This window comes from Caenorhabditis remanei, chromosome I (genome assembly GCF_010183535.1).
Source record: "Caenorhabditis remanei strain PX506 chromosome I, whole genome shotgun sequence".
Classification (NCBI taxonomy): Eukaryota; Metazoa; Nematoda; class Chromadorea; order Rhabditida; family Rhabditidae; genus Caenorhabditis; species Caenorhabditis remanei.
The window spans coordinates 14,987,612-15,010,039 of NC_071328.1; the positions used below are offsets into that span (position 1 = coordinate 14,987,612).

Below are 22,428 nucleotides of genomic sequence, written 5' to 3' on the forward strand. Positions count from 1 at the left end.
CACCTCTTTACACGTCATCGCTGGATTCTCGATCCCGATAAATTTAATTGGATTCTATTTGGTATGGTTTCAGTCACCAGGCCTGTTTGGCTATAAGTATTGTCTCGTCTACATGCAGGAACTGGGAAGTACTGTAGTAATCACGGGTTACTGTAACATATTACAGCTCATCTTGTTCCTGACGGAAATTCACATGTCCTGGATATGTCCGGGCTATTATTTTTTTCCGATGGTTGGCGGATACAATACTGGAGAATTTTTCGGACAATTCATATCGTCTCATTTGTCAATGACACTATGGATTTTTATTTTTTGTTTCGAGTTAGCCGCCGGGCTATGTTGTTTTGTATATAGACACAATGCAGCTGCACACAGGTAAGTACACTGACCATAAATATTTAAGTGTCTGTGTGGATTTACGGGAAGGCTGATGTCGATTTACGGTCTAATATGGATGCAGAAATAGTTATGTGTAGATTTACGAGTTTTTGAGCTAGCTCAGATTGTGGATTTACGGCGATCACTTTTTACGCTGACCGGAAGGTTACACTGACCAAAAAGTTACAATGACAAACAAATTTTCGTTAAGATTTACGGAGTGCTCGTGTCGATTTACGGGCTTTTTTAGGCTTTTTTATAGATGTGTGTATTTACTGGAAATATTATGTACATATGTCGATTTACGGAGGACTTGTGTAGATTTACGGTATTTTTTTAATTTTGAGATTATGATTGTAAAAACGTGATTTTTCAATTTTTTCGATGGGAAATAGGTTTTTGGGGTTAAATATACGGTTTTAAGCATCAAAATCGCTAAGAAACACAAGAAAATATTGAATAACACTGATGTGTAGATTCACGAAGGTCTTGTGTCGTTTTACGGGACTCCAAAAAATCTAGATTTTTGAGATTTTTTTTGATTTTTTGGTTTTTTTTTGTTGAAAAACACGATTTTTAGCATAAAAACAATAAAAAACTCTGGGAAAATGTTGAAAATCATCGATTCGTGGATTTACGGGAATTGTTTCGTCGACATTTACGGATTGCTCGTGTCGATTTACGGGCTCTGAAGCTTTGTGTGTATTTACGCCAAGTTGGTCAATTTCCGATGGCCCGATATTGCACTGACCAAAAGTACACTGACCAAGCATCACCATGTCAAAAAATATTAGTGTGTGGATTTACGGGAAGGCTAATGTCGATTTACGGTCAAACCATCCAACTTGATTCCTTGTTCCCTTTAACTTCATTTATAAACTCATATTAATGAAATTTTCTTTGGTATTCTGTTTTCCCCGCTAATGAGCAATGAGTAATCTCCTCTCGTTCTCTGATTATATCTCACGTGCGCTGGTTGTCTCTAGAGATGTCAATCGACGAGTTGTTATTGAGGGAAACTTATGAAATTTCCTTCTTCTTTTCATGTGATACCGAGAAACAATAATAATGATGGAATCGAGCACAATATATTAGTTTATTAATTTACAAGGATGAATATGACACGCCAAACGCGCTCCATTGATAATCAAAAACAACAGAGAAGGTGGATTACAAATAGAGCTTCATTTTTGTAGTTGACAACTTTTCGATAGCTCCGCCCACTTTTGAGATATGCGCCTTTAAAGATAAATGAGAGGGTGTAGAGAAGCTAGACTTTAAAGGAACACGTATATCTTAAAAGTGGGCGGAGCTATCAAAAAGTAGTCAACTGCAAATATTGAAGAGCTAGATTTGATCTACAAAAATGTACCAAAATGAATAAAATGAATTCCGGAGAAAAAGAGAAAAACGGGTTTTTTTTTGAAAAATGAGATTTTGCCGTACTTTTCTTAAAATAGCTTAAATTTAGCTAAAAACAAGATTTTTGGCGTAGAAAATGAAGTTTGAATACGATTTAAATGTCGAAAAACGTATTTTCCCGGTTATTTTGATGTAAAAACATAGTTTTAGTGACAAAAATGGGTTTCTGTCATTTTTCAACTTTAAAGGCGCATATATCAAAAGTGGGCGGAGCTATCAAAAAGTTGTCAACATGAAAAATGTAGCCCTGGTTTTGATCTACAAAACAAAATAAACCAAAAACAGAAAAAATCAAAAATTCACGAAAATTGACCCCAAGCGGGATCGAACCCTGGTACTCATTCTCATAGTGGTTCACTTTGACCAACAACCACTCGGCCAAACTTGGATTTTGCTAAAAATATGGTTTCTGACATAAAAATTGTGTTTTAACTAGGTTTCTGTGTCAAAAATCGTATTTTCCCGGTTATTTTGATGTAAAATCACAGTTATGCGTTAAAAATCACTAATTTAGGCAATTTCCGATTTTAAAGGCGTATATCTCAAAAGTGGGCGGAGCTATCAGAAAGTTGTCAACTACCAAAATGTAGCCCAGAGTTTGACCTAAAATTTCGCAATTGATTGTTTTTTGTTTGCTCGTCCCACTTTTGAGATATGCGCCTTTAAAGATAGATGTTTCAGCAAGACCATTACCATAAATGAAGCCATTTTTGCGCCGAAGGCGCCCCAGACGATTCTAGCGCCGCAGGCACCCCAGACAGTTATAGATAACCATTCTAGCGCCGCAGGCATATTCAAAAACAAACATCTAAAAAATGGGAGGAGCGATTAAAAAACTATAAACTGGAAAAATAAAGGTCCGGATTAAATCTACAAGATTATATAAACATCGAGTTTAAATGGAGTGCGTTAGCCATCTAGTTCCTCTTCAAGATGTTGGAACCAATGAGATCCGGATGCATGATGCACATGAAGATGAGAAGTCCAACCATCAGAAGGATAGCGATAGCGAGGAGGAATGTCCCAATGATGCACAGGATCCAGGCGACTTTCATGCACATTGAGACACGGTAACTCGGACGGCGACGGTTTTGGCGTTGAAGATTCTGGCGGAGTGGAGTGTGCTCGATGGAAAGGTACCGGGTGTCCGATGGTCTTGGAGATCTGCCGCGGATGGCTAGTGGGTCACGGATGACGCGGGCGGTGTTGAGTGGTCTGGCGACGGTTAGACTTCTATCCAACGTGGGCATTTTTGGGAGGAGCCCCATTTCGGCATCGTCTGGTTTTGGTTCTGGAGTGAGTGCTGGGGGACTCTCTGAGTCTTCTGCAATAGAGCCCTCTGGAATCGGTTGCAAACTGCAGCAGTCCTTTTCAGGTTTTGACAGCATCTGGAATTAGGGGAATTGAGGCGGATATTTTTTGAAATCGATATGAAAATCATGAAATGGGTCAACTTGCTTAAAACTCAATATTGTGAGCTGAAAAATATACGAAAATGTAGGTCTCGGCGAGTTCTACGTCGTTAATACATTTTTTCGCAACTTCATTGTGAAAAATCTATCAAAATTGCTCAAAAACTAAATAATTGAATAAAAACCGCATAAAATCGCCCAAAAACCACTAGAAACTTGGAGAACCTACCAAAAATTATTTTTCCGAGTAAAACTTTTTGCAGAAAAACTTAGATTTTCGACAGTTTTCGACCATTTCCATCTCAAAAATACCCGAATTTTTTGCTAATTTTCATCTAAAATTCAATATTACACGACGAATATAGTCGTTTAGGTTCCGCGATGCGAGTTAGAATGGATTTTTAGTCATTTTTGCGTTTTTTTTCGCATTTTTCCGGAAAAAAACATAGACCTCGATGAGATCTACGTTTTGGTATATTTTTCAATCTATAATATTGAGTTTTAAGCGAGTTACGCCCCCGTGACGGATTTGCAAGTATGGTTTAATCTATGCCGAACATGAAAATCAATTTTTTTCAAATAACGTTCGAATATTGACGAATATGCGTAAACCATGTGTATGTAAAAACTAAGCTGAATCCAAAAATTCCAGAAAAATTTCGTCTGACTTTGGAGATAACAAGCCAAAAGTTACTGATATTCTTCACCTTTCTAATAACACGCCAAACAAGTTTTTTTTAAATCTCAAAGCACGAAGCCATCAACATACAGTACCGGACAAAAAGGTATCAACTTTGGCTGTTTTCAGTGGAAAATGACCAACTTTTAGAGTGTCTGAATGTCACATCAAGTAGATTTTTAATGGATCATGAAGATCAAAAGAAGATCTTCATTTTTGTAGTTGACAACTTTTTTGTACGGACACTCTCTAGAGAGTTATGGTCATTTTAAGGGGACAGCTCAAAAATCGCACTATTTTGCACTGAAATTGGTCGATTTAAGGGAGAAATTACTTCGACGATGTGTAACTTACTAGGGAGTGTCCGTACAAAAAAGTTGTCAACAACAAAAATGGAGCTCTACTTTTAATCTGTATGATCCATTAAAAAACTATTTTTAACTATTTTTTCAATAAGTATTACCATGACACACTCTCAAAGTTGGTCATTTTCAACTGAAAAAGGCAGAACTTAATATACTTTTGAGCGGTACTGTACGTAACAATGCTAAATTCAAAAATGCCAGAAAAATTGCAGGTCGATGGTTGGATTTCGGAGATAATAAGCCAAAAGTTAGTGATATTCTTCACCTTTCTAATAACACGCCAAACAAGTTTTCTTATCTCAAAGCACGAAGCCATCAACCTATATAACTTTTTACGGCTCCACTCCAGTTTAGATGTCCTTTGAAAACTCGAACGTCCCAAAAAACTCTTAGACGTCCTTTGAGGTTTCAAATATGGTCAAAAATGTTTAGACGTCCCTTCAACACTAAAAGTCACTGAAAGGGTTCAAGGCATACGGGCCGAAACGCCGGCGCGTAACTCGCGTCAAAATGAATATTATGAGCTGAAAAATATACCAAAATGTAGATCCCGACGAGATCTATGTCCCTGACCTACTACGGGCCAAAAAAGTGCCAAAAAAAAACGCTAAAATGGCCAAAAAAGCCATTCTAGCCCGACCCGCGGCACATTAACGAATAGCCATCCGGCCCGTATTAAGTCAAAGAGATAGAACTCGTCAAGATCTACATTTTGGTATATTTTTCAGCTCATAATATTCATTTTGACGGGGTTACGAGCCGGCTCGGTTGACAAGTATGGTTCAAAGGACGTCTAAATGTTTTTTGGGGCGTTCAAACATTCACAACTATATTTTGGGATTTTAAGGGACGTCTAAGCATTTTTTGGGACATTCCAGTTTTTAAAGGACCACTAAACTAGAATAGAGCCCTTTTTACATATTCCTAATCCTCATACTTCATTTTCTCTAATTTCCAACACTTTTAAACGGCTAATTTCAAGGAAAATGAACACGGAACAAAACCAGATCAATACTTGAATAATTCCCAGAACACTTACCATCCACCAACTTGCTTGTTTTCCACGCTTCACGACGACGACGTTGCCAGACGGAAAATTAGAATGACTGATAGGTGTGGGGGAGACGAATGAGAGCAGTAGACAATTATCATATCGCGGCTCCGCCCACTTCGTTTGACGTCGGATAATTTTCCCAAGGGGGAATGGAGAGACATGGTTATCAGCTAGTGATGTGATGCGGATCATTTGAAAATAGAAAGTATTTATAACTTGACGATTTGTCGAGATATGGGAGATCCAGGGACGTTTTTAAACCGGACATTTCAAAACCATCTGGCGTGCCGGTGGCGCGTTTTTGTTGAAACTACAAGGAAAATCTGAAAATTTTTTTAAATATCACAAATTTTTTGGACTTTCCGCGGTTTACTGTCAATAAATTGACTAACAACACGAAAATCTGGCGCGCCTGCGGCGCGTTTTTCTGGAATCCTTGAAAATGAGCGAGCTGCACACGATTTAGGTGTTTTTATTTTATTTTCAAAGGATTTTGTGTTTTTGAGCACAACTTTTACCAATAATACAATAAATAATGTTTCTGGCGCATTTTTCAATGACCAAAGGTGTTTGATAACGGGGTTTTCTTATGTTTTGCATTTTTGTTCTGGAAAAACAGAGGCAAACTTTTATGAATTACTCTTAAGTCGGAAATTGAGGAAAAGCTGTCATTTTCACATCAAGCATTCTCCCGAGACAATAATTTTTTTTCTTATTTATTGATTTTTTTTTAAATTTCAGATTTCAGATGCGCGTCGGTGGCCCGTTTTTGTTTTTTTTTGTTTTTTTTCAACGCTGTTTCTCTGAAACTACAAGAAAATCTGGCGTGCCTGTGGCGCGTTTAAAAATTTACCAATTTTTGGAATTTTCATTGGTTACCTTTTTTACATGATATTTATTTTTTTTTTGAAGTTTCTGGCAGAATAGAATTTCAAAAGTGCTTAAAAACATAAAAATAAAGGCAAGAAGCAAAAAATTACAGTAAAACACAAAATTACCAAAAGTCCCTAAAAATCATGCTCAAAAATCAATGTCCCCAGCGTTTGGCAAGAATATCGAGAAATAATCCAGAATATTGGTCTTTTTTGGTGTCTCCTCAAAAAATTCTGCTTGTCCGGATCCTTCTTCAATTATTGGCTCCTCGGTGGTGGTGGTAGTGGTGGTCCTTCTGGGATCAAAGGGAAGCGGAATATACAATGGAGCAATTTCCGTAACACACCAGCACCTATGCTGGTAGCAAACTGGTATGAGATGGCTCTGAAATTATATAACTAATATAAATTAAGACTAGAACTACATTTTTGTAGTTGACAACTTTTTGATAGCTCCGCCCAATTTTGAGATTTGCGCCTTTAAAATCTCACTTCTCTTTTTTTTTGAGATATTCTGCTTTAAAGTTAGAAGAGGTGTGCACAACCTTTCCACAAGTGAAAAACGAAGGAAAACGCGTCAGAGACGCGCCAGACTTTTTTGGTTTAAATTTATTCAACGTGCTGTAAAACCTCTTATTCCTTGTTTTTGAGTAAAAAATGAAAAAACAAAAACTGTTTATTTTCAATTTTTCAATATTTGAATTAAAAAAAAAGAAATTTGTCAAATTTTGAAAAAAGTTCTCTGGATTAAGAGTCTGGTCAATAGTTTTGATCATTATATGTTAAATATGCTATTTCTGTTTTGAAATATGTAACTGGCGCGTTTTTGACACGTTTGGTATGACCAAAGATACCAAACGAAGATCATTTGTGCTTGATTTGTGGAGGTTTTCATGTATTTATTTGTTTTTTTTTGTGTTTTTTCCAAAGTTACATGTTCAAATGTTTGAGATTTACAATCTACATAAAATTTAAAACATTTTTATAGTTGACATCTTTTTGATAGCTCCGCCCACTTTTGAGATATGCGCCTTTAAAGATGGTAGAAGCCAGACGCAGAGAAACGAGATTTTAAAAGCGTCTATCACAAAAGTGGGCGGAGCTATAAAAAACCGTCAACTACAAAAATGTAGAGCTTCTTTCAATCTACAAGATCAAATAAATAAAAACAGAAAAAGTAAAAAATTCACAAAAATTGACCCCAAGCGGGATCGAACCCTGTTACCCATTCTCATAGTGGTGCACCTTGACCAACAGCTACTCGGCCAACCTCAGATTTTACCATTTCTGACACGAAAAATGCAGTTTTAAAGCTATTTTAAGGTCGAAAGTCGCATTTTTACGGTTATTATGATGTAAAAATCACATGCTCGCGTTAAAACTCGCTTATTTTGCAAATTTCCAATTTTAAAGGCGCATATCTCGAAAGTGCTATCAAAAAGTGGTCAACTACAAGAATGAAGATCCACTTTTGATCTACCTAAAACTTACACAATTGTGCTTCGCACACCAATCAATACACAAATTTCGGCCCCGGCATTTCTCTCGTTTACCGCGACGAAGGTCTTGACATCGCTGCAGGGAATCGGGGAGAATAATAAGGAAAATTAATATAGTGCAGAGGAGTTTCATATTGAAATTGACAAGAATAAATGTAAGAAATGAAAAAAGTTCGGCTGGGGATGACCGGGGGGGGGGATGGGGATGTGTGCAGTGGTGCTAGTCAGTCTCCTGGGAAAACTTGTGTTGTAATAAAAGTGAGTGACAGGACATAGAAAAGACAGCTGCTACTGCCACCATAGTTCAATGCACCATTGTGTTCTTTTCTTTAAAGAAAACCGAAAAATAGAAAAAAAAATTGAAAATTTTTTTTGATTGAAGCATAATGACGTCATTTTTATTTTATTATTGTTATTATTCTATTATTTACATTATTAACAATGATGTTTGCGGTTTAAATCAATGAAAATTGACTTTTCAGCGCTTTTAATCTGAAACTATAATGGAAATCGGAAATCTGGCGTGCCTTTGGCGCGTTTGACTGAAAAATCACAAATTTTCAGAATTTTCCCGACAGTAATCCACAGCCGTAGTAAGTCGAGTGCTTTCATGCCAGTTTCAAAAAAAACGCGCCGCAGGTGCGCCAGACGCTTCTAGATTATCTGAAATATGAAATTTAAAAAAATTAATAAGTAAAAAATAAAAAATTTTATTGTCTCGGGAGAATGCTTGATGACTAGAATATTCACATGGCACTAAATAAATATAGAAAATTTTTGAGAAAAATTTTTTTTTCGTTGAAACATTTTTTGGTCGGATAGGGATAATGATAAGGGTATGAAATTTTTTGAAAATACAATAATTTTAATTTAATACAAAAAAAATGTCGGACCGGAGAAAACGGACGGACCGCCCGTTCTCCCCTCCATGAGATCATTGTACCGCTCGGCGGGGTGTGAAAGCTAGGATTACGGTAGTAGTGTCTTACTGTACCTACAGTTAGAAATCTTACTGTAAGTACTGTAGCTGCCAGCTACTACAGTAACCAAAAATACAAAAAAAATACAAAAAAAAAATGAAAAAATTGGACCGGAAATCTTTTTGTAAAGAAATCCACCAGATGAGATCAATGGGAAAGCCAGAATAATTAAGAATGTAATAAAAAGAGAAATCAATTAATTTTCCATGAAATTTCCGAAATTTTAAGATTTGATCTACATTGGGGTTACTGTAGTCAACTCAAAATTTTTTTATCATTTCGATGGAAAACTTCTTTTTTTTTTCTTCTTTTTCAAATAAAGTAAAAAAATATGAATTTTGTGTGTCTTGTTTTAAAAAATTCTTCTAAAACTAAGCCTAAAAAGTGGGTAGATCAAAAAAAATTACTTTAAAAAACTCAAAAAAATAATTGGTAAGCCGTCTGAAAAAAAGGGTGTCAACAAGAATGTGTTATGGTACTAATAGTGACATGAGTAAATTTTGGTGGTAGGAAAAAAAAACAAGTTGTACTGAGAGTTGTTGTGGAAATATTGATTTAATTTGAAGAAAAAAATTTAAAATTTAAAAAATTCAAAAAAAAAATCGAAAAAATATTTTTTCAACATTTTTAAAATTTTTATATCAAAAAACGTAGAATTTTTTGCTGATTCTAATAGTAGTATTTTCAATGTTTAAAACTCGATTCAAGTGGAGTTATGAGCGTTCTAAGTTTTGAGGATAGGTGGCCGTGGCCTAGAAAAATCGGCGGCCGCGGTGATTGGTCGGCACTAAAATTGTTACTGATCGCTGATTAGAAAATTTTTAATCAAAAAATAATAATAGTGGCAGAATTTTCTGATCCACCCACGGTCGGTCATAAAAATTTTTTCAAAAAAAAAATCCCAAAAATTTGAAAAAACAATTTTCTTAAAATTTTTTAGATTTTTATATCAAAAAATGTAGCATTTTTTGCTGCTTCTAATTGTAGAAATTTAAGCGTTCAAAACTCAATTTAAGAGGAGTTATAAGCGTTGAAAGTTTTCAGGAATCAATGGCCGTGACCTAGAAAAATCCGCGCCCACAGCAAATTCCGAATTTTTAAAAGAAAATCTGGATGGTCGAAGAGTTTCCTAGGCCACAGCCAAAATTTTTTTCTAAAAAAATCGATATTTCCACACACAAATCCCTAGATCATATCTACATTATCTACAGTATCTCTATAACTACAGTATGCCTAGTAAAGAAACGCGGGGGGCGGTCTCACTAGAAAATACGGACTTTTCGGGGCGGTGTAGTGATGGTTGAAGAGTTGTCGACCCAATTTTTGGTGGCTCAACGACGTCGCGGACGGGAGACGGTGATGGTGAGCTGTAATTCGTTTCTTGTTTCAGAGGGGGCGGAGCTTAGGCTTAAGCAAAGGCTTAGGCTTAGGCTTAAGTTTAGGCTTAGGCTTAGAGAATAGAGAAGACAAGACACACAAAATGAACACACTAGAGAGGTACGGGGAAGTATAGAATATCGACTAGACAATAATGACTCTGAGATCAAAAAAAAAAGAAAAGTGGAGGTGCAGAATGGAATAGACACATGCTATTAGGGGGGTTGGAGTTACAACAAAATCAATCGATAATATATATGGCACACTGGTGTCAAAATGAGACAATTCACGATTGGTTGACATAAGACAGTAAAAGAAAAAAAAATAGGTGGTGTAGATCAAAAAAAAAACAAGAAGTCAATAGGGACGAGCCGACTCTCGCGGACGTTTCAGCTGCACTTTCAGACGTTTCATGCCGATTTGGAAGCCGTTCATTGCGGCGATTGCGGCTTGTGACGAGTGAATGTTGTCGTACGACACGAAGCCTAAATTTGAGGGGGTAAGACGACGTAAAATTTTTTGAAATTAAATTTTTTTCAAACTAAAATTTAATTGCTCACTCAAAAACTACTCATTAAGTAAATTGTTTTAAATTGCATATATCTATGCAGATCAAGCTCGGATCTTCATTTTTATAGTTGACAGATTTTTGATAGCTCCGCCCATTTTTGAGATATGTGTGCCTTCTGGTTTCTCAGCGTCTCCTTGAAGCGCTATATCTCAAAAGTGGGCGGAGCTAAGAAAAAACTGTCAACTACAAAAATAAAGTTCAACAAATGCTCTATCTGACCATATAACAATTTTATTATTTTCTCATAATTCCAGATGCCTTCCCAAACTTTATCTTTTTTCTTTAAAAAATCTCAAAAATTTGAAAAATGGGCGGAGTTTTGGAAGAGTGGGGAGGTGTCGGAATAAGAAAATTGTTATATGGTCAAATAGAGCATGAATTCAACTTAATTTTTGTCAATTACATCTTTTTTCTAGCTCCGCCCACTTTTGAAATACGCGCCTTTAAAGATAGCATCCTCCAAGCACCTGGTGGGGAGCAGGCTATCTTTAAGGCACAGGCATATTTCGAAAGTGGGCGGAGCTATTAAAAAATTGTCAACTAGGAAAATGGAGATCTGGACTTGATCTACAAGATTATATAAATTTTATAGTTATCAAATAATATTGAAGCCCGTGACGGGTGTTTTAAGGTAAATAAAATTTGTTAGAAAATTCAATTCCCTAATTTTTTTGGTTTTCAGTTAAGAAACTCAAACACCAGTATTTTTTAAAATCAAAAATTGCTGAAAATTAGTCGGATAGTATTTTGAAACACGCTTATTCAAAAAATTATAAAAATTATTGTCTCCAATATAAAAATCGAAATTTTTGTTAAAAACCGAAAAGTACGCATTTTGCATCTTTCATCTCAAAATTCTCTATTTTTTCGTTACTTTTTATTGGATTTTGAATTCAGCGCGTCTGAAAATACTAATAAATCAATTTTCAGCAATTTACTATTATAATTATGGAAATGGGGGCACTTAAAACTAAAGATTTCAAAAAGATTCAAGTTTTGACTCCCGTAAAAAAAATGAAAATTACGGTAAATTAAATTTGGTGCCTTTCAAAACGGGAAGTTTCAAAACCAGACGTTTCGAAACTAAGACTTTTCGAAACCATGGTTACAAAATGACTCGGTTCCGAAAAATCTGGTTTCGAAACCTCCCAGAGCCAAATGTAACTTTTGTCATTGTAACTTTTGTCATTGTAACTTTTTTGTCATTGTAAACTATCAGCCCAGCACAGTTCTTACAACTGCGCTCCACCGAGATAACCTTGTCTCTTTTTCTCCTCACAATTTTCTTCGGTTTCGGTAGAGCGCGGTTGTAAGACACGTGTCGTGCTGATAACTAACAATGACAATATATCAATTTTTAACAAAACTAAATATATCAAGAAGAAATAATCAATGTGAGGGACCACCCGACGATATCACCAATAGTCAACACCACCAATGAAAAAAAAAACAGGATAAATATATAAATATTGATATAATCGTGCTGAAAATAAGCTCTATAGTCGGAAAAAGTCACTCTCACATTGACAAATATATATATATATATATATAATTATATAGATAATTATATGGATAATTAAAAAAAAAGAAAAATTCGAAACACGAACCGAAGCACTTGCTCTGATTAGTGGCACGGTCGACAAACACTTTGGCGGACACGACGTGGCCGAACGGCGCGAACATTTGAATGAGTTCCGCGTCGCCAAACTCTTGCGGCAGGTGATAGATGAAAAGGTTGCAGCCATCGGGACCAAGCACTAAAAGAAAGAAACGGAGACAATCACGATATTGATTATAATGACATTTTTACAAAGTTTTTCAATTTTTTTTTCTTTTTTGGACTTTTTGTGGGAGTGGGGGGAGGTGGAGGTATAAGAAGGCTTAGTAAATTCCTCAGAAACGTTTAAAACCTACAAAAAATCTGTCAAAAGTTTTTTTTTCCAAAAAAATAATTTGGTCATTGTAACTTTTTGTCAGTGTAACTCTGACCAAAACGAAAACTACAGTAACCCAGAAAACTACAGTAACCCAGGTTAAAGGCGCATAGACCTCAGATACAGATTCAGAATCTTCACGTCTTCATTTTCCCTACTATGCAAAATTATGTAAAAATACATTTTTTGTCAGTGTAACTTTTTGTCATTGAAACTTTTTGCCATTGTAACTTTTGGTCACTGTAATTTTCAGTTTTTGTGAAATTTCAAAAAATTTGAAAGCAGATTCAGAATCCCCATGTTTTCAGCTTTCTATCCGTACAAATATCGTTTAGAAATGTTAAGATTATCCTGTATTTTTGTCAGTGTAAAAAATTTGGTCAGTGTAACTTTTTGTCACTGTAATTTTCATTTTCCATTAAATTTAAAAAAATTTTAACGGAATCTGAATCCCGACGTTTTCAGCTTTCTAACCGTATAAAAATCGTTAAAAAATGTTGAGGCTATCCTATATTTTTGTTAGTGTAAAAATTTTCAAAAATCTTAAATTTTCCTAAGAAATTCCACTTTTAGCAAAGTTAGTCGATATCTCAAAATCCGACTTATCAATGGTTACTGTACCTCTAAAATCTTTAAAATCCCTCGCACCTCCACCACTTCACAATATGTTCCACTACTACCATCACAAGCGTCTCACCGACCAAAAAAAAGGAAAAAGGAGGGAAAAATCAAGAAAAAATAAAATAGTGATGTCAATATAAGACCGCACAACAATCGATCAATATTCAATCTCTCAAGAAACCACTTAGCCTAACTAATTATATAATCTGTATAATTAAAAATTAATTACCTTCTCTAGGCGTGACCATTGGCAACGCCGCAGCAGCTTGTTGTTGCATTTGAGCGAGTTGTAACGCGGCGGCGGCGTCTGAAACTTTTTCGAATTATGATACCGTACCGGATACTGTACCAAAATTACCACATCCTGCGAAAAGTGCAAACTCACTGTGTTGACTTTCCATTCCTGACAGTAGGCTGGTGTAGTTGGCGGCGGCGGCGGCCGCCGCTAATCCATATGTAGTCGTGTCAGTAGCCGTTGAGCTAGTCGACTGACTAACCGGATGTACTTGTTGGTGAGCAGCGACTGCTTGTTGTTGCTGAGCCAACGCCTGAGCCGCCAGGGCGTAATGCTGGCTCTGTGCGGATTGAAGACCTTGGAGTTGGGCGGCGAGTTGTTGCGGTTGTTGGGGCATGGAGGGTGTGGAGGCGGCGGCTGCGGCGGCGGCTGCTTGGAGTTGCAGCATTTGGAGAGGGTCCTGAAACTGTGGACATGGGATAAGGGGGATGGTTTTGGGCGTTTTGGTGGGGTTTGAGGTTCCGTTACGGTAGTCAAAAGTTACACTGACAAAAGTTACAATGACAAAAGTTATAATGACAAAAGTTACACTGACCGAAATTATTTTAAAAATATCATGATTTCGAAATTTCAAAGTTGTCAAATATCTTGGTTCCCAAACGTCTGGTTTCGAAACTTCCCGTTTTGAAAGCCACCAAATTCAGTTTACAGTGGTTTTCAGGTTTACGATAGACAAAACTTGAAGTTTTTTGAAATTTTTTGTTCTAAGTGTCCCCATTCTCAGAATTTTTTAAATTTCCCATTTTTTGCGATTTTTTGAGGCAGAGACTATAATTCCTATCATTTCTGGATTCAGCATCCCTTAAAATACTAATATGCTGATTTTCAGCAATTTCTGATCAAAAAGACTCTTTTAGCAAAGAACTAAACCTTTTTTTTCAATTCAAAACGATTTGATTAATTTCAACGGTGTAGTAAAAAAAACTCCAAATTTAGTGAGTTTTTGGGGCTCTAGGGCTACTTAATTCCGATTTTTTAAAGTTTTTCACTTTTCCAGAAAATTAGTCACATTTGAGATCCCGTCACGGCCTTCAATGATATTTCATAATTTTGAAATTTATATATTCTTGTATATCAAGCCTAGACCTCAATTTTTGTAGTTGACAATTTTTTGATAGCTCCGCCCACTTTTGAGATATGCGCCTTTAAAGTAAGAGCGTACCACACCAGCGATACGAGGCGTGTATCTTTAAAAGTGAATATCTCAAAAGTGGGCGGAGCTAGGAGAAAACTGCTAACAGCAAAAATGAAGCCAAAGACATTTGCTATGTAATGGTATAAAAATTTTAAAATTCCGGACGCCACATTATTCGAAAAAACCGGTTGGAACTTTGTCAGTGTAACTTTTATACTTTTTTGAATTAGCCGATTTTAACCGATTTTTATCCGTTTTTAGCCGTTTTTAGCCGATTTCAGCCAATATTTAGAATATTTTTTTAATTATCGTGTTGCCCAAATACCTACCGTAGCTGCTGCTGCCTGTTGCTGTTGTAAAAGTGGCAAGTACGCCACACTCGCCGCGGATGCATGCGCCGCAATTGTCTGTTGCTGTAGAACTTGTTGTGCATAGGCGTTATACTGTAGTCCCACTTGATTCACCAACAACGGATTCAACATTCCCATTTGAGCGGCCATCTGTTGCATCCGCCGATTCTGTCGCTCCTTCTCGGTGTCCGCGTATTTCACGACGAGGCTTGACGAGGCGCCAGGCATCGTTTGAGAGCCGTGGAGTGCTGAGATCGCCATATGGGCGTCGAATCCACTTTTGTATTTCACAAATGCACATCCTTTGGAGGCTCCGTCCGCGCCTCGGAGTACGGTAACCTGAAAAGATTTTTAAAATCAAAATGTGCTCAAAAACCATGAAAAATCCCGAATTTTCAGCTCTCAAAGATTTAAAGTGGTCAGTGTATTTTTGTCAGTGTAGTTTGGTCACTGTAACTTTTGGTCACAGTAATTTTCAGTTTCCATGATATTCCAGAAATTTGAAAACTGAATCTGAATCCTAACGTTTTCATCATTCTACCCGTATCAAGATCGTTTTAAAATGTTAAGACTATCCTATATTTTGGTCACTGTAAAAATTGGTTTTTTAACCAAATTCTACAACTCTTAGTGATTTATGGTTAGCATGTCTTTTTTAGTATCTAAGCCAATTTTCAGAAATTTTGAAAGTCAGATTTTTGTTAAAAATCGAAAAACTCTGAAAAATCCCGAATTTTCAGCCCAAAAGCTCTCAAAGTTCTAAAATGGTCAGTGTATTTTTGTCAGTGTATTTTGGTCATTGTAACTGTGTCAGTGTCAGTGTCAAAAACCCCAAAATCTTTTTCAGATTTTTAAATGTAGGCCCCCTCGTCTTAGTCCCCATTCCCTTGTCGGATAGGACCCCTCAATTTTCTCTTCTCCCGGAACCGAACTTCCTCTATGTGCCGCCCATTCATCATATTTGCGGGCGGTCCCTTGGCTCTAGGGAGCCTAGAGACCCTCAAGGAAGCGGAAATAAAGTTATTCCGATGGAGCGCACTTACATACCTCATCGAGCTCTCCGAACGCGGCGAACAAAGTCCTGACGTCATCTTCCGACTGTTGTTTTGAGAGCATCCCGATGAAGAGCTTCTTATCGTCAGCCTTGTCCTTTGGACTCGCCGGTCGACTGTCCGTGTCTGCTGGCTTCACTTGCATCGCTCGGTTCATCTGGAAATTATTGTTATTATTTTGGGAATTGAGAACTATTACATTAGTTGCATCATTAAAAAGTTACAGTGACAAAGTTACAGTGACCAAGAATTGGTTACAATGACCAAATTGTTACACTGACAAAAAAAGTTTTTATACATAATTCTGTGATTTGGTACAGTTGGGAAGGTTAAGACATGAGGATTCTGAATCTGTGATTGAAATTTGTTCAGAGCCTATCAAACTTGCAAACTGTGCCAAAAGGAGGCCACACCGGAGCATTTTCATATAAATATCTCCAAAATTTATCGATTTTGAGGGAACTGAGAATATGTTTCAAAGTGTTATAGAAAATATGGATATTCCTATGATAAAACTAAAAAAATCCCGAATGTTTAGCCCAAGGTTCTAAAGTGGTCACTGTAACTGTGTCAGTGTAACCCATCCGGGGGGCGTAACTCTCTTAAAACACAATATTAAGATCTGAAAAATATACCAAATTGTAGATCTCAGCGAGTTCTATGTTTCTGATACAAAACGGGGCGGATGGTTATTTTTGAATATGCCACGAGCAGGGAAAATGTGTCAAAATGGTCAAAAATAGCATTCTATTGGAAAATTGGAATATACGTATAAAACCAGAAATTTAAAATTGCAATTGCAAAACACCTAAGCGCTTAGATTTCTCGAAACTCGAAATATATGAAAGTTAGCTAGACTCCTAATTGACACATGATAAATCTTTTTATTTACAAATTTCTGCATAATTACTGTGAGATTTCCAAAAAAAACATGAAGTGACCGAATTTTTTGAAATCGAGAAACGCACTAAATAGAACGTGCAGAACATGAAGTACATATATACTAAAAGTGTGACATACATAGTAGTTTCCACGAAATTTTTTCCTCATTTAGCACATTTTAGTTAGTCAATTGATTCTACTATAGAAATAATTGGATGTATACAGTACTGGCCATAAAGAATGCGAAACTTGCAGTTTTTAGTAGAAAATGGTCAACTTTGAGAGTCTGGCACGGCCTCCTTGATAGTTTCACAATATTGATTGTTTATGGAGTGTATAGATCACAGATAGAGCTTCAATTTTGTAGTTGACAACTTTTTTGTAGGGTCACATCCTAAGAAGTTACAGGCAGTCAATGCAAACTGCTCGAAATCTAAAAAATGGCAAAAATTGTGAAAATTTTTTTTGACGATTGATAACTTCTTAGGAAAAAACTTTTTTTTTGACAACTTTTTTGTACGGACACTCCCTAGCAAGATACATATCGTCAAAGTAATTTCTCCCTCAAATCGACTCTTTTCAGTGCGAAAAAATACGATTTTTGAGCTGTCTAGTTAAAATGACCATAACTCTCTAGGGAGTGTCCGTACAAAAAAGTTGTCAACTACAAAAATGGAGCTCTACTTTTGATCTATACACTTCTTAAACAACCGATATTGTGAAACTATCAGGGAGGCCGTGTCACAGTCACAAAGCTGGCTATTTTCAACTAACAACTGCAAGTGTCTCAATCTTTATGGCCAGCACTGTACATCAAAACTAAAATTTGCTAAAAGTAAGTAAACTCACATAATATATCCAGTCAGCAAAATAACTAGTAGGAGGACAAAGTGAGAGAAAGAAAAAAGAAATGGCGGCGGGAAAAGTAACACGCTAACGCATCCAGATGCGCCCGTTACGTACCTAATCCAATTTCAGACGGTCCCTCCTGTCAGGGGGACACACTGGGACACATACACACGAAAATTCAATCAGAAATTTCCGAAATTCGTTTCGTTTCTTCTCGACACAACGGAACTAACGATTTTCTTTCTTTATTTTATTTTATTTTCTTAGAAAATTTTTCTCTCGACTCACCCCAGGCAACGTCTTCTGATCGTGTAACGTCGTCTGACACCGTTGGGCGCTGTCTCGATGGCAGAAGGTGAGAAATGCGCACCCTTTGTGCATACCTGAATGCATTTAAGTTTAGTGAACCGTGATTCCGCTGGGCGGGTTACACCCCTCTTACCAGTATACTTGTCTTTGAGTATTGTGAATTCGTAGATTTTTCCAAATTGTTCGAATAGGTGCCGGAGATCTTTCTCCTCCAGGTTTCGTGGGATCTAGAATTATAGCCAAAAATAGTTATTTGTTTAATCATTATATCAATTTTTAGATCAGTGAGCTCAGTCTCCCTTGTAAAAAAATGATTTTTTAAAGTTACACTGACAAAAAAAGTTACAGTGACCAAAATTTCCAACCGGTTTTTTTCCGGGTGATATGGTGTTCAGAATTTAAAAAATATTATACCATTGAATAGCAAATGTCGTTTACTTCACTTTTGTAGTTGGCAGTTTTCTGGTAGCTCCGCCCACTTTTGAGATATGCACCTTTAAAGTTTCTCATGTCATTTTTAAGACCAAAATGAGATTTTTACATCAAAATAACCAGAAAACTCCATTTCTGACGTTAAAAACTATTCAAAACTCAATTTTGTATGCCAAAAAACCTATTCTTATAAAAAAATTGGCCAATAAGCTCTTGGTGTCAAGCTGCACCACTATGAGAATGGGTACCAGGGTTCGATCCCGCTTGGGGTCAATTTTTGCGAATTTTTGTTTTTTTTTAGTTTTTGATTTGTTTTAGCTTGTAAATCGAAAGAAGGGCTTCATTTTCATAGTTAACCATTTTTTGATAGCTCCGCCCACTTTTGAGATTTGCCGATTACAACTCAAAAATGACAAAAATCTCGATTGTAGAGTGTCGGGGGCACCTTTTTATTAAAACTTCATAATTGTTAATTGAAAAATCCAAGCATTCGCTCAAATTTTGTGAAATATAACAGGTTTTTGATCAGAATTCAACTGTCTGGCGCACCTAAGACGCGTTTTCAGAATTCTGTTAAGTAACATCCTGCAGGCGTGCCTTTGACAATTTTATGAACAATTATGGATTTTGAGACAATTTTTTGAATTTCTGGCGTGCATGGCGCAGAAGTTAGACGCTCTCGCTTCTCTGCGTCTCTCACTCTCTAGGTTACCATCTTTAAAGACGCATATCTCAAAAGTGGGCGGGGCTAGGAGAGAACTGTCAACAGGAAAAAAAGAGCCGAAGAAATTTGCTATGTAATAGTATAAAAATTTGAAGATTCCGGACGGCATTACCCGGAAAACCCGGTTGGAACTTTGTCAGTGTAACTTTTTCTACTTTTTGAATTAACTCGCTCTCCAACCCTCACAATTCCAAACTTCCCCCTTATCCCCTATTCTTCTGACACCCATTACTCCAGATTGCGTGACGTCTACATCTTCATTCTCCCATTTTATACTTCTTATCCATCCACCCCATCTCTCTCTCTCTCGTGTCAAGTTTTGCTCCAAAACGGGAATCGATATCCCCCCCCCCCCCCATATTTGGTGCAAAGGGGGACGCACTCTTATGGAGGAGCACACATACATATCTGAGGAAGGGACACAGTTGGTGTCGGGGAAAATCTGACTATGGATTGAGAATAATCTAATTAGGCTTTAGACTGAGTATCAGCTGAGACGCTACGCAGTGTATCAACAAGTGATGAGAGGTGACGTCACTCTGATAATACCTTGAGAGGAGATAATAACATTGTTGACTGGTTTTTGACAGGAGTCATCTAAGCCGTTGTCATTTATGGAAAACATGATATTTTGAACTAAAAAATTGTAGTCATGACGACGGGATTTAGTAGTCAAATGTTTTGAATATATTGGCTAAAATACTAAAAAAGACATGCTAAACATAAATATCTGAAAATTGAAGAATTCAGTCAAAAAACCACATTTTTAAATTGACCAAAATATAGGATAGTCTCAACATTTTTAAACGATCTTTATACGGTTAGAAAGCTGAAAACGTTAGGATTCGGATTCTGTTAACTGGAAATTACAATGACCAAAAATTACAGTGACCAAAAGTTACACTGACAAAAAGTTACACTGACAAAAAGTAATTTTACATAATTTTGTAATTTTTGTATTATTGGGAAAATGAAGACGTGAAGATTCTGAATCTATATTTGGTGCGTTTTCAAGGTCTATGCGCCTTTAACCTGGGGTCTAGACACCTTATAACCTCAAAAATAGCTTTTTTGGCTGTTTTCTCCCGAAAATGCCAAAAAAAAACCATTTCAGCCCATTACCCGGCATATTAACAAATAGCGATTCAACCCATATTATATCAGAAAGATAGATCTCGCCAAGATCTACATTTTCGTAAATTTTTCAGATCATAATATTGAGTTTTGAGCGAGTTAGTATGTTATCAGCCCCTTAGCCCATTGAACTCTCCCCAAATTTCGCTACCGTCATTTTCCCCCTTTTATCTCATTTCCTTTCATTTCCACAAACCTGTCCAACAAATAACTTGATCGCATCCGGATCTTTGACCGGAAACCCGTTTGAGTCGGTCGATGAGGTGCTACTGGCGCGCATCTCGTGCCCCTGCTGCCCCATTCCAGCAGCCGTTGGAGGCGGTGCAATTGCTACTGTCGGTGGAATGGTGGCAAGCTGGAAATGATGAATTTTGGTTGGAAAAATGGAAAAAAAATTATGAAAAAAGTAAGGAAATCGATAAAAACCGCTGACAATCAGCCCATATACAAATTAACTCATTCTCTACAAGAATTTACAAATTAATTTCTAGATATTTGTAGTCTGGTTCATGAGATGTGTACCAAGGAAAATAAAAATATGTGTTTAGATATAATGATAGGTGTCTTGCTTGGGTGGGTGGGGGTAGATCAAAAGCACCCGACAAGATTTTGTGAGAATACTAATGGAGGGTTTGATCATTTGAGGTTTGAGATTTTGTGGAAAATGTCAGAAAATTGGTATTTAACGAATTGCACCTGGGTTCTTAGCTAAACATCCGTAAAATTGGTCAAATTGACAATTAAGGCAGGCGAAACCAAAAATTGCAAGCATTTGTCATAAAACTCGGCTAAACTTCAATCAAAGAGCACAACAATGCCATAACTGGACTTGACACGTGATTTCTCGAAAGTTTGTGGCTCAGAATTGTTTGAAATTGCGTAACTCGCTGAAAACTCAATATTATGAGCTGAAAAATATACGAAAATGTTGATCTCGACGAGTTCTATGTCGTTCATACTGTCGAAAAAATAAAGTTTCGACAAGGATTTTCAAAAAAAAATTCGCGCGTTCTGGGCGGAGCTTAAACTGCAAGCTTAAATAAGCGGCGCGGTTCTAATTCCAGTTGTTTTTTTCCAAGTTAAGAACCGCGCCGCTTGCAGTTTAAGCTCCGCTCAGAACTTTATGCGCTTGCGCGTTTCAGCGCGCGAAATTTTTTTTGAAAATCCTTGTCGAAACTTTATTTTTTCGACAGTATGCCGCCAGCCTGGAAAAAGCAAAAAAAGGCAAAAAATTACCAAAAACTATTTTTACAGACAGAATCGCCATCTGCCGTTAATGTACAGCGGGCCGGACTAGAATGGATTTTTTGACCATTTTCGTGTTTTGGCACTTTTTCCCGGCCCGCGGAACATTAACAAACAGCCATCAGGCCGGTATTAAATCAGTGACATAGAACACGTCGAGATCTACAGTTTGGTATATTTTTCAGATCATAATATTGAGTTTGAAGCGATTTTTGAAAATAAAGAAGCAAATTTCAGTTTTTTCTAGTCTGAAAATCGGCAATCAAAAATTCACCAATTCAAGTTTTGTAAAATTTTGCAGGAACATGTTAAACAGGACTGTGTGAAAATGAAAATTGTAGAAAAAAACAGTTTTTGAGTTTTTGGGAGTCACGAAGATTCGCTGCGGAGTTAAGAAGGCTGAAAATTGGGTAAAATACTGAACAAACGATTCTTGACAAAAAATGTTATAACTAATCGATACAAATTACTGAAAATTGGTGGCAACACTAATTAAGATATGATAAACAAGAATATTTGAATGATAACATAGGTTGCTAACTGAATTTTCAGATTTTCGAGTTCCGAAAGAAGACAGATTCTGATTTCACTGAAAACCAAGCTTCTCACAGATCCCATCAATGAAAAATAACGTAATTAGTAATTAAGACATGCTAAGCCAAATTACGTTGTAAAATTGAGCAATTGACAGCAATTACATCATTGACAAACAGAAATTCTTTTTTCTATACCAGGATCTTCCAGGCAAGCTAATTATTTTTGTCACAACTCAATGACACAAAAAAAGAGAACAAAATTGTACAAGCTCAAATGTCCGAAGGAGCCGCCGATGCCTTGGCCAGCCACAAAACGAGAGA

At 36.7% G+C, this 22,428-nt stretch overlaps 2 protein-coding genes across 2 annotated transcripts; both read right to left on the minus strand.

Moving 5' to 3' along the window:
* Positions 1–2,717: 2,717 nt before the first annotated feature.
* On the minus strand, positions 2,718–3,188 carry GCK72_003232 (uncharacterized protein; the record flags this gene model as incomplete). Its single annotated transcript, XM_053723904.1, has 1 exon — positions 2,718–3,188. The coding sequence occupies one exon, from the start codon at positions 3,186–3,188 to the stop codon at positions 2,718–2,720; it is 471 nt and encodes a 156-aa protein (XP_053592549.1).
* A 3,142-nt stretch (positions 3,189–6,330) lies between these two features.
* On the minus strand, positions 6,331–7,814 carry GCK72_003233 (uncharacterized protein; the record flags this gene model as incomplete). The annotated part of the gene is made up of 2 exons (XM_053723905.1): positions 6,331–6,567; positions 7,674–7,814. The coding sequence occupies 2 exons, from the start codon at positions 7,812–7,814 to the stop codon at positions 6,331–6,333; spliced, it is 378 nt and encodes a 125-aa protein (XP_053592550.1).
* Between the last annotated feature and the right edge of the window lie 14,614 nt (positions 7,815–22,428).